At 29.8% G+C, this 12972-nt stretch overlaps 1 protein-coding gene across 4 annotated transcripts in view; it reads left to right on the top strand.

Annotated features, from left to right (window-relative positions):
* LOC139514176 (ras GTPase-activating protein 3-like) overlaps positions 1-6422 on the top strand; it is a 36066-nt gene extending 29644 nt beyond the window's left edge. The window contains exons 20-24 of one of the 4 annotated variants that reach the window (XM_071302966.1): positions 3273-3362; positions 3766-3920; positions 4305-4322; positions 5359-5536; positions 6018-6422. In XM_071302966.1, coding sequence (XP_071159067.1) covers positions 3273-3362; positions 3766-3920; positions 4305-4322; positions 5359-5536; positions 6018-6075 — 499 coding nt within the window. In that variant the 3' untranslated portion in view covers positions 6076-6422. Of the gene's footprint in view, positions 1-435; positions 506-3272; positions 3363-3765; positions 3921-4304; positions 4323-5358; positions 5537-6017 lie in introns of those variants that run through there. The other 3 variants (XM_071302970.1, XM_071302968.1, XM_071302969.1) reach the window with 3 other exon arrangements.
* Positions 6423-12972: the final 6550 nt, after the last annotated feature.

Genomic DNA, 12972 nt, shown 5'->3' on the forward strand with positions numbered 1-12972 from the left:
TTGCCTTCCTTTTATTGCTCAAGATCGATTTTAAGGAAAAAGGTAGGGAAATTTTAGAAGTAAATGCGATGCAACAAGTTCGTTGATGCTACTAGTATGACTCTGAGACTACTATAACACATGTTGTCGATTTTACACATGTTATAGTAGTCTCAGTGTGACTGTATGAGCATAGACACAATCTTTGTTTGAAAAAGGGCACCAACTTTTTGTTATCCCAAAATGACCGAAATTAGGTGAAAAAATTTCCGGATCCTTGGTAACAATTCATTTATATTTAATAATTTTCCTTGAATTTAATATTTGAATGGCAATTTGATAACAAATATAAGGGTTAATGATTATTCAGATTTCAGTACTTTTGAATACTAGCATTAAATTGCTTTTTAATGGAAACATATAGTACTTATGTTAGTTTCTTTGTTTGTTTTATAGTAAAGAAAATTGTAAGGTAATTGGTATGCAAAAAACAAATGTAGCACATTTATAAAATGCTCTGAATTAATATATTTCTGGCAGTTGGTAGCACATTTTGTTTTATTTTGATGTGCAACACATAATTTGCTGTGTGAAATTTACTAACAGTTTTTATACGCCTGTCGTCTTTTAGACGGGGCGTATTATGGTATACCGTTGTCCGTCCGTCTGTCCGTCCGTCGTCCACACTTCGGACAATAACTCAAAAACACTTTCACCAATTTCCATGCAACTTAAGTGAATTGTTTATATCTATTGACGTAAGCTCCCTTTCGTTTTTTTTTAATTTCAGATTTTAAGTTTTGGATTTATGGGGCTTTATTCATAAAAAGGGGGGATTTTCAACACTTCGGACAATAACTCAAAAAGGCTTTCACCAATGTCCATGAAACTTTGGTGAATTGTTTATATCTATTGATGTAAGCTCCCTTTCAATTTTTATAAATTTCAGATTTTAAGTTTTGGATTTATGGGGCTTTATTCATAAAAAAGGGGGATTTTCAACACTTCGGACAATAACTCAAAAAGGCTTTCACCAATGTCCATGAAACTTTGGCGAATTGTTTATATCTATTGATGTAAGCTCCCTTTTAATTTTTATAAATTTCAGATTTAAAGTTTTGGATTTATGGGGCTTTATTCATAAAAAAAAGGGGGATTTTCAACCCTTCGGACAATAACTCAAAAAGGCTTTCACCAATGTCCATGAAACTTTGGTGAATTGTTTATATCTATTGATGTAAGCTCCCTTTCAATTTTTATAAATTTCAGATTTTACATTTCCGTGTTATGAATTTTTATGCTTAAAAAAGGGGGGATTTTCGAATTTTGGGACAATAACTAACACTTTCACAAAATTTTATGCAACTTTGATAAATTGTTTATATCTATTGACATAAGCTCCCTTTTCATTTTTATAAATTTTAGATTTTACGTTTTCTTAAGTAATAAATTTTTATACCTAAAAAAGGGGGATTTTATGAAACTTTGGTGAATATATTAATGTAACATCCCTTTTGATTTGTATATATATTTCTAGTTGATCATATAAATTCATTTAAAGCATAAAAGACATGTTAAAAGAGCAACGGGCGTATCATGCGCTAAAGCGCAGCCCTTTATTCGTTCTGGTCATTCATAAAAGCAAAATCATAAAATTTCTGAATTAACAATTAGTTTACAGTTTTTATGCCCCATTTATTATGCCCCATGTATGGGCATTATGTTTTCTGGTCTGTGTGTCTGTCCTTTCGTTCGTCCATCTGTCCATCTGTCCATCTGTCTGTCTGTCCGTCCGTCCGTTCGTCCCGCTTCAGGTTAAAGTTTTGGTTAAAGTTTTTGGTCGAGGTAGTTTTTGATGAAGTTGAAGTCCAATCAACTTGAAACTTTGTAAACATGTTCCTTATGATATGATATTTCTAATTTTAATGCCAAATTAGAGTTTTACCCCATTTTCACAGTCCACTGATCATAGAAAATGATAGTGCCCCACTTCAGGTTAAAGTTTTGGTTAAAGTTTTTGGTCGAGGTAGTTTTTATGAAGTTGAAGTCCAATCAACTTGAAACTTAGTACACATGTTCCTTATGATATGATCTTTCTAATTTTAATGCCAAATTAGAGTTTTACTCCATTTTTACAGTCCACTGATCATAGAAAATGATAGTGCGGATGGGGCATCTATCTGTGTACTTGGGACACATTCTTGTTTGTAATTTTTCATACATAGTCTGAACTCATTTACATTGGGAAATCTTTTTATAGTTTGTTTCAATCAAATATATAGTGGATTTTATTTATCTTTCTGTCTTTTTCTTGTTTTTTGAGGCTGTCACAATGTGTTTGTTGTTCATGGTTCTGTGAATTACTTTTTTTTTTTTTTGAAAATGGTCAAAGTAGTCCAATTTGAATTTAGTTGTATTTCAATTATAATTCATTAGAACTAGTGCGATAAACAAACATAGCTAAAAATATCCTGGATTAACTTACATTTGTAAAACTCAAAAGTATGAAGAGCCACATAGAGTTATGTTTAAATCCAATTTGGCCAAAGCCTTCTTAAAACTTGTATGAAGAACTTATTTTAGAAATTATATGTGAAAACTAACATTGTAGATTAACTTATCAATGCCCTTTTTTGTGCTGTGTGCTCAGTATAAAGTTGACAAGTTTGTCTATAATCATGTGTGATTAATAAAATATATATACATTGAAAATATAGTGTAATGCTAGAAGTAGACCTCAACGGATGGTTTATAATCAAGATGTTCACAAGCATAATATAATATGATAAAAATTAATGCAAGTAAATACACAATCTTTATTTTTCGCAATTAGTTTCAACTTCATTTTATGGACACATTTGTGACAGTTATAGCTACATGTATTGTAATTATTTTACTTAAAACATGTAAGAGATCACTCCTTTTGATATTCATTTGTAGAAAAACCTTAAAAATAATTCCTTAAGTTAACCAGCTTCTTTTATGACATAGAAGACTACCAAAAAAAGACAGAAATATACTATGTATTTCATTGATCCATTCAAGCAGCATTTTTAAAACTCATTTCAGTTGTGGATCTTGCCTTTTCAGTTTTTCTATTTTTAGTTAATTGAACAAGCAATTTGCAGATATTTCTGAAACTAAAAGAGACCGACTGTCCGTTTGTCACTTAGTCTCCCCTCTCTCTCTTTCTCATAAAAAAATGCAATAAATATAAATTTTAGAAACCTCACAATGATGTATTTTATTCCTGTTAGTTAATAAGTAGTCTTATCTTTACCATTTTTCTCTAGGTTGGCTATTTTAACTAAAGTGTGTAACAGAAACAAGAATCGACTAAAGACATTCCATCCAGCAGCTTATATCAATGGACACTGGTTATGGTAGGTTTGGCTGTACTTTACCTTTTTTATATCTTGTCTGTGATGTTTTATTCGGAAAGAATCAGCATGCTGCAAATTGTGTCTTGCCTATAAAATCTTTATATAAGTGACTTTCAGTATAAATTCAATCATGATTTATAAGTAAAGCAGGGAAGACATTTCAGTGTGTGCCTCATGCTTGCACTGATAAATACTTTTTAATAGTGATTTATACATATTGTTTGGTTTTTTTTTAAATAGTCTGAAAGCAGAAAGGATATCCTTATTTACATGTACAGCAAGAAATTGCTGTTTTTAACTTAAATTGCTTGGCCCAAAGTGTTCTAAATTATTTTGAAATCCAAGATTTATATGAACATATTTGACAGGATGTATTATGATTATCACATGACTTTATTTACAGTTGTAAGAAGATAGAATCTTCCTGTGAAGGTTGTACGCCAGTGTCTGGTGGTCTACATGCTACAGATATTCAGGTCTCTATTGATTCAGATAGAGAAGTCGAGAAAATACATTCCCAGTTCTTAGCTAATAGAGAAAAATTAGAGGCCATGCAAGGTAGGCATTGACATAGAGTTCGATAGGCAAACTGTTAACAAATTTTATAAAGAAGTAGGTTTAGATACTGCATAAGGGTGTACACCTCATGTTTAAATGTAAAAAACAACATAAAAATTTCACAAAAATATTTAATATAGCTAAAAAAAAAAAAAAATTTTTAGAACACACTAGAAAATCAAATATTGCTCTAGAGTGCTTGGTTATTAATATTTTGACTACAAATATTTGAATAAAAATGCCTTATTTCCTATTCTTTCATACTCTTTACATGTTCATGTGCTTATTTAAATTTAAATGATGTTTTAAATAAATTTGATAAACAATAACTTTTGTCTGTTTTATCATAAAATACAAATGATATTTATTTGGTAATGCTTTTAGCTGTCATGGATAGGAAGGGTAAGATGTTTTGATAGTGTAATGGTTGATGATGTTTGATGTATTACTTAATTTCACCTATTAAAATGGCTTTGTTTTATAAGAAAAAGAACAATCTACAATTATATAGTAATCACGTCGTACAAACCCAGTTCGATGATGTTCAGAAAGTAACATTGTATAAATTTGTTGTTGCCTGTTGTTAATCTTTTTGTATCAGTTTTTTAAAACACTTGTATACTTTGACAAGGACAGTTTTCTTTTTACTCTTTTTGTTATTTATGTGTTATTATTTTCATTAAAAATTTGATTTTATTTATTTAAAATTGTATAATATCACAGAATGAATAGACATGGACAAAAAAAATCACAAGATGAATGTTTATATATTAAGCATAATGCAAAAAATCACAAGATGAATGTTTATATATTAAGCATAATGCAAAAAATCACAAGATGAATGTTTATATATTAAGCATAATGCAATTTGCATTGTTTCTTCATAATTGTTCATTTTGGAATTTCAATTTCTAATATGTGCACTCTAAAAATTCTTTATTCACAATAACTTACTAATTTACCATTTAAAACCAATTAAACTATGATTTTGGTGCTTTATCTAATGTTGTAAGAAAGATGGAAATTTGAGGCTGAGTTAAGGTCACAGCTGCAAGATGTTTTGCCATGCTTAGCTTTGTTTTGAAGGATATAAATGAAAAAGAAAGTAAGGTTCTTAGCTCTAATAGCTCCAATAGCTCTAATAGCTGTAAAGTTGATTTCTTTTAAAGGGTTTAAAATTCAAGATTTCTACAGCCAAACCTGGTTTTATTTTCATGATTTTATTGTCTCTGATTCTGATCTTTTCTAAAGATAAAATTTACAGGGTAGGATATTTTTAATGGTTTTATCGTAAGCAAAAATGGGCAAAAAATAAACCCTTCTGAATATTTCCAGTTTTTCAATATTCAGTGTTATTTTGAAAGCATGACTAAAATGAATTAAAATCATAATTTTTGCAAGCATACTTTATTTAATCCAACATTAAATAATATTACAGATGCATGTGCTGATCAGGAAGTATATACAGGGGAAGATAACTACCAACAGCCTTACATCGAAGACACTAAGACATGTTTTGTTACACTCAATGAAGTACTTAAATGTGTCATAAGTCTGGAACAGGAACACATGCAATACAGAAAAAATAAACAACGGAATACAGTTATTGGTTCAATGTAAGTATTAGGAAATTTAGCCTTACAGTTTTGTCCTGTCATCCGTGAAAAGTTTTTGCTCAGGTTGTTTTTATTGAATAGAATATTTTCCTTACATTTGCCCTTAGTTTTAAATGAATCTTCAAGTACAACCAAATGAATGTCTTTCAACTTAGGGCTTACCGTCATTGGACAATATTAGCACTAATTTTGTCAACCATTGATCCAGTAATTGTTCAAGCATTATTGTTTCAGTCATTGTTAAAGCAGTCTTTTAAATTATGAGTATTACAAATTAAAATTCTTGCATATACTCTAGTTCTGGTACTGGTAGTTTTGTCCATTAATTAATAACATTTTACTGAGCCAAACAATTTATTACTGGACATTGCCACATGTCAGACAAACCTTTGTATATTCTCTAATTTTTTTTACAGTTTTAATTATTCAAAAATAAAGTCAATGTACCTTGTTTAATGTGTTATTATCATTATCTTTTCAGAGATGCACCGTTTGGTGATGAAAGTGTTGTATCTTACCAAGAAAATTCCCGGTTATGACGTAAATCCCACCGTGATGTTCTTATGTTTTATATTGTATGTGTTCAAAAGATGTCAAAGATCAAATTGCCATTTGAAATTACCAGAAGTTGATATTTATAGTTATTTTTATATAAGTTCAAAATGAAGGGTATACAATGCAATATTTCTTAATACTGCAACCTTTACAAAACAATGCCACAGTTTTTTAGGAAGTTTGAAATAAATAATCAAGCTTCTTTAGCTTATGATTAATCAAATTTCAGATTTTTTTACCAAGAAAAGAAACGTCTTATAATAGTATGAAACTTGCATCAAGGTTAAGCTAAGTCTTCTTTTAGAGTTTATATAAAATTGGAAAAATAAAATTGAATTGAACATGCTTAAAGGCAAGTTTCACTCACAGTTTCTCCTTAAATTCATCACAAAATATATTTTGAAATGTACGCTTTGAGTTTGCATAGAAAATTAGACCTAAGAGATTTACTGAATATTCATTTGTGCTATGTAATTGGTTAAGTGTTTGTATTTCCTGAATTTTGTGCCATTTTTTTATTAACAATTTGGTGGATTTCCGTTCTTTAAAAACTTGTGTAATTCATGATTTTCTTACTGTGTAAGGAAACACATGCATTAAATAACAAGAATGTGTCCACAGTACACGGATGCCCCACTCACACTATCATTTTCTATGTTTAAAGGACTGTGAAATTGGAATAAATTCTCTAATTTGGCATTAAAATTAGAATGATCTTATCAAAGGGAACATGTATACTAAGTTTCAAGTTGATTGGAGTTCTACTTTATCAAAAACTACCTTGACCAAAAACTTTAACCTGAAATTTGCACTATCATTTTCTATGTTCAGTGAACCGTAAAATTGGGGTAAAAACTCTAATTTGGCATTTAAATTAGAAAGATCATATCATAGGGCAGATGTATACTAAGTTTCAAGTTGATTGGACTTCAACTTCATCAAAAACTACCTTGACCAAAAACTTTAACCTGAAGCCAAAAACTTTAACCTGAAATTTGCACTATCATTTTCTATGTTCAGTGAACCGTAAAATTGGGGTCAAAACTCTAATTTGGCATTTAAATTAGAAAGATCATATCATAGGGCACATGTATACTAAGTTTCAAGTTGATTGGACTTCAACTTCATCAAAAACTACCTTGACCAAAAACTTTAACCTGAAATTTGCACTATCATTTTCTATGTTCAGTGAACCGTAAAATTGGGGTCAAAACTCTAATTTGGCATTTAAATTAGAAAGATCATATCATAGGGCACATGTATACTAAGTTTCAAGTTGATTGGACTTCAACTTCATCAAAAACTACCTTGACCAAAAACTTTAACCTGAAATTTGCACTATCATTTTCTATGTTCAGTGAACCGTAAAATTGGGGCCAAAACTCTAATTTGGCATTTAAATTAGAAAGATCATATCATAGGGCACATGTATACTAAGTTTCAAGTTGATTGGACTTCAACTTCATCAAAAACTACCTTGACCAAAAACTTTAACCTGAAGCCAAAAACTTTAACCTGAAATTTGCACTATCATTTTCTATCAGTGAACCGTAAAATTGGGGTCAAAACTCTAATTTGGCATTTAAATTAGAAAGATCATATCATAAGGAACATGTGTACTAAGTTTCAAGTTGATTGGACTTCAACTTCATCAAAAACTACCTTGACCAAAAACTTTAACCTGAAGCGGGACAGACGGACGAACGAACGAACGAACGAACAGACGGACGGACGAACGGACGCACAGACCAGAAAACATAATGCCCCTCTACTATCGTAGGTGGGGCATAAAAATAAAAGTTCCTAGTCAGGAAATTAATTTCATTTAAAAATGGCAGTTTACAAAAATTTATATATTTTGTGGCATGAAGAAATGTAGTTAGATGGTAACAAAAACAGGCTTCATTTCTCCATGAATTTTTATTTGCATTGTTATTGTTCACATTAAGATAGCACTCAAAGTCAAGTTTCTCTCGTAATACAAGTTAAGGGATCAAAGTATTAAACCCATGTGGATTCAATATAATACATTGTCAAGTACTTTTTTAATAGAGATGAATTGAAAAATGAATTTATTTTTGAGATTATTTTTTTTTATATATATATATATATCAAAATTTGTAGTTTCCCATTTTAGGACAATAAAGATGAATATTTATTATACAAGCTGTATTCTAGTCTTGTAGAAATATTTTTAAATTTAAACAGATGTTTTTTCATGAAGCACAATTCATTTACTAGTATTTTTCCTTTTGTATATTGAACATGATTTAGGATGTTTGCTGCTCTTGTTTTAGACTTTTTATCAGATTCTCTGGAGTGCTTTTGTTTTATCCATGTAGTGCCAATAAAAATTATGCCTGCTAATCCCTACTTTTCTTTTTATAATTTTATAAAATAGTCTAAAAGGCCATTTTGGAAAATCTTATAAACTCCTTGTTATTTTTTTCATAGTTTTTGAGAGAGAAAAAGTAGCCAATGTTAAATGATTGAAAAGTCTAGAGAAAATCATTCCTGGCCCAATTTTAAAATAATTATATCTCAAAAACCAGGACATGACCTATAATTTTTTTCTGCTTTTATCTATAAAGTCTCAATTTATAATGGTCAGGCCATTGACTTTTGAGTTCACAAGTCCAAAGTTCAATTTTTTGAAAATTTTAGTTGAATTCTGTTGGCTTGTGAGGGCCCTCATGGGGTTTTTGATTATGTGATTACTTGGCCGTTTTTTTAATGATTATTTGATTATTAAGCCAAATATTTCATGATTATTTGATTACCTAGGACTGTATTTTTAGTTTATGATTATTTGATTACTAAAGATAAGCAAATATTTAATGATTATGTGATTATATTGGCAAAAAAATGGTGATTATGTGATTACTAGGACCCCCCCATGAGGGGCCTCGCTTGTAGAGAAGAATTTTACAAGTCTGAAAGCATTTTTTCAAGCCAATGCAGTAAGACTTGTGGTAAGGGTGAGGACTTTTAAATGGTCCCTTTTAAAGCTTGTTAATTTGAAACAGAGGAGTAAACATCATTAACTTTACTGTATAACGCAAATACAATTTTTTGAAATGGCTGAATATAATCTTTTGTGATAAGTAGGAGCATTTCAAGCATGAAATTGAAGATGTTTTGTATAATCAACTTATTATTATTTTTCTTCATTAAATGGCATTTTTTGTTAGATTCATTACATGTATATGCTTTGTCATATATTTTTGTATCATTACAGATGATGTTCTTTTGTATATATTTTATTCTTACGACACAAATTACATGTACATGTACTTTTTAAATTTGTTACTATCAGTATTCCTTTTCTTTGTTATTGTTTATTTGTAAATAAAAACTTTTATTTTGTTATTTTGTCATCTGATTTTATCATAATAAGTATAGAAAATTATAGTAGAACATAAAATATATAAGTCAAAGGCATTAAATTTCTTGTATTGGCCACAGTATCAAAATTTCGTTTTCAGTCTAAAAAAAAACAACTGACCAATATGTGTAGACCTTACCACTTCTACTGCCACTTGATGACAGCTGCTTGATGAGTCACAATTTAGAACTTGCATTCTGAAATCAAATATTGCAATGATTAATTTCTCAAAATCACAATAATGCATACGATAATTTGCGAATTTACTGTAATCAATGTAATTTTGTAACACTCTCCTTTCCTATATAACTTGCACAAAAAGGGGGAGGTATGATATGAGTCTTTTTGTAAATTGTAAAATGGTTCAAACCATTCAAAATTATGTAACTTTTTTATAAATTATAGGGGCGCATTACGTTTGCGTGCATTTGGTGATAAAATATTTTTACGATTGCGCGCAGCTTTTGATTACATTTGCACGCAATTATTTTACAGGTAGACATAAAGGTAATATAAATAAAAATTAAATATAAATATGACTATAATCTATCAATTTTTATAATAAATATGATTATATGCGATTCATTTTGAAAATATTTGTTAATTCAAGTTATATATTTTTCATATTGAAATCTAAAACAGAATATACAAAGGGATCATGAGAATTCACGTTATACATGTTACTTCATTGCAAATATCTATTCACTCTGAAATAGTGATTGCTTTTAAATAAGCAAATAATTTAAGTTAGCTTGTAAAGTTGACTCAAGGCACAAACATAGAGTCGATATTTCATCCAAGCATTTTATTATGCACATCCATGTATTTCTGTGTTTCTTGATACTATTCTTGTGCATGATGCATGTAAAAGGACTTTTCCTGTTAAAATTCCCACACCCATCTACTTTTTAATGAACAATGGACTTGGACTAACTGATACTTGTTCTTTATGTATTAAATAAATTAACAAATGAATAAGTATTATTACTGGTATTTACCGGAGTTTAACTGTAAAATAAAAACATGCAATTGTAATCAAAAGCTGCATGCAAACGTAATGCACCGAATTATAGGATGATATAAGTGCTGAAATGTCAATTATGATGACAGTATGATGTCACAACATGTTAAAATGGACAAATTTGACGTTATATGGTAATTTTAAACATACTTTTAAGGTCATTATTGATATGAGCAATGGCCATACCAAAAAAAAAGATATTTTACAATTATTGAATAAGAAATTTTGTAGCAAAATATTTAATTTTGAATGTTTTGTTAAGTTCTTGGTTCATATCTAAATTTCTAAGCAAGGTTATTTGGCAGACTTACTTGTATTTTTTAAAAAGTTTTTGTTCTAGCTGTTGACAGTTTATTTTTAAGAAATTTTTAAAGACATGCACATTTTTTTTATGGTTTGAATAAACTTGGTATACTTTTGAATTCATGTTATTATAACTGATATATTGTTCTTGTCAAAGGTAATGCAAATGTATATGCAAAATATGTTGGTTTTTTTTTCTCTGAAAACATTTCTTTGACAGTGGTTTTATTCATTGACTTATGTTTTGTATTTCATATGAAGAGAATTTGCAACAGGTAGTTGCACTAACAAATGAAATAATTTTATTTATAATATAATGCAATACAAGGAATAAATTTCTCCTTCATTTTCACAGGAATTTCATGTACGCCTGGCATATCCATATTATTTTATTCCTTTCAAGTTGGTGCAACAATTGTTTTCACCATGTTTTCTTGATATTTTTAGTATTTGTTATATGTCTGTTGAAAGATATTGTACAAAATTTGATTAATAAAAACTTTAACAAAAATTATTCCTTTCAATTATTGATTTTGTAAAGATATTCAAAATGTCATTTTACTGGTAAGCCCTATCTCACAATAAATGTAAAGATTTTCATTCATCTAAACAGATATGTTGGATGGATTGGATTTTTATGCCCCACCTACGATAGTAGAGGGGCATTTTGTTTTCTGGTCTGTGGGTCTGTTCATCCGTTCGTCCCGCTTCAGGTTAAAGGTTTTGGTCAATGTAGTTTTTGATGAAGTTGAAGTCCAATCAACTTTAAACTTAGTACACATGTTCCCCATGATATGATATTTCTAATTTTAATGCCAAATTAAAGTTTTGACCCCAATTTCACGGTCCACTGAACATTGAAAATGATACATAGTGCGATGTTCAGGTTAAAGTTTTTGGTCAAGGTAGTTTTTGATGAAGTTGAAGTCCAATCAACTTGAAACTGTGTACACATGTTCCCTATGATATGATCTTTCTAATTTTAATGCCAAATTAAAGTTTTGACCCCAATTTCACAGTCCTCTGAACATGGAAAATGATAGTGCGAGTGGGGCATCCGTGTACTATGGACACATTCTTGTTTATTGCTGAATAGCAAGATATAAAATTATCAAAATCTTACTTTTGATTCATATTACACATGTCTGTCATTCTGTTGTATTCAAGGCTTTCTGGAAGGGGAGCAGTCAGAGACACCATGTCAGATAGCAACTGTATTGTCAAATGAAATAAAACATGAAGAATATCATAGACATCTTTGTTTGGTAGCAAAGTTTTACAATATAGGATGGTTTACTTTTTATACGACCAGACAAAAATTGCGTTCATATAATGCTTATGTGCCTTTGTCATCAGAAGACACATTTGGTCTCTATGAAATTTTACCAGAAGGTTCCTACCACAAAAGGAAGGTTTTGGAAGAAACAAAATCTTTAGGAGGTTCATACTTAAAAAATTGTTTGAGTAGGGGACAGATTTTCTTGCAGTTTTTTTTTTCCTTTCTTTTTTGTTTTTTTCCAAAAATTTTCCATTTGAAAATTTAAATGTCTTGAGTGGTTAAATATTGTATCCCACTTGATACAGTGAAAGAATCTCTATATAGTTAACTTGTTAAATAAGTATTGTGCAACAGTACAGTAATGTGCAATAGCAAGAAATCTTCAATTGAAAATAAATACTGTATTCGGCCGTGTATAGTCTGCAAATCTATTAACCAATTTCCTCACTCTCCCTGAAGTTTGTCTCATCTTAATTTTATGAAACTTGTACACAATGCTAATGGCCACAACAGGTAGAAAGAGTTCAAATTTGAGTTGTGAGTTATCCACCGTTCTTGAGTGATTCACTTATTTAGCTTGCGAAGCTTGAGCATTGGCATTCATGTCCTCTGACCCATTCTTCTTTTATGTTCCATAACTTTTAAAACTAACATGGCCCAAAAGGCCAAGTGAGCTTTTCTCATTTCTTTGTGTATGTCGTCATTTTCTGTTAACTTTTACAAAAAGCTTCTCTGGAACTACTGGGCCAAATTTAACCAAACTTGGCCACAATCATCATTGTGTTATCTAATTTAAAAAAATGTGTTTGATGACCTCGCCTGCGAACAATGATAGCTGACATGAATAAAAATTGAAAATAGTGGAAAAAGCATGTTTTTTTAAAACTGTTATA

Source organism: Mytilus edulis, chromosome 3, assembly GCF_963676685.1.
Source record: "Mytilus edulis chromosome 3, xbMytEdul2.2, whole genome shotgun sequence".
NCBI lineage: Eukaryota > Metazoa > Mollusca > Bivalvia > Mytilida > Mytilidae > Mytilus > Mytilus edulis.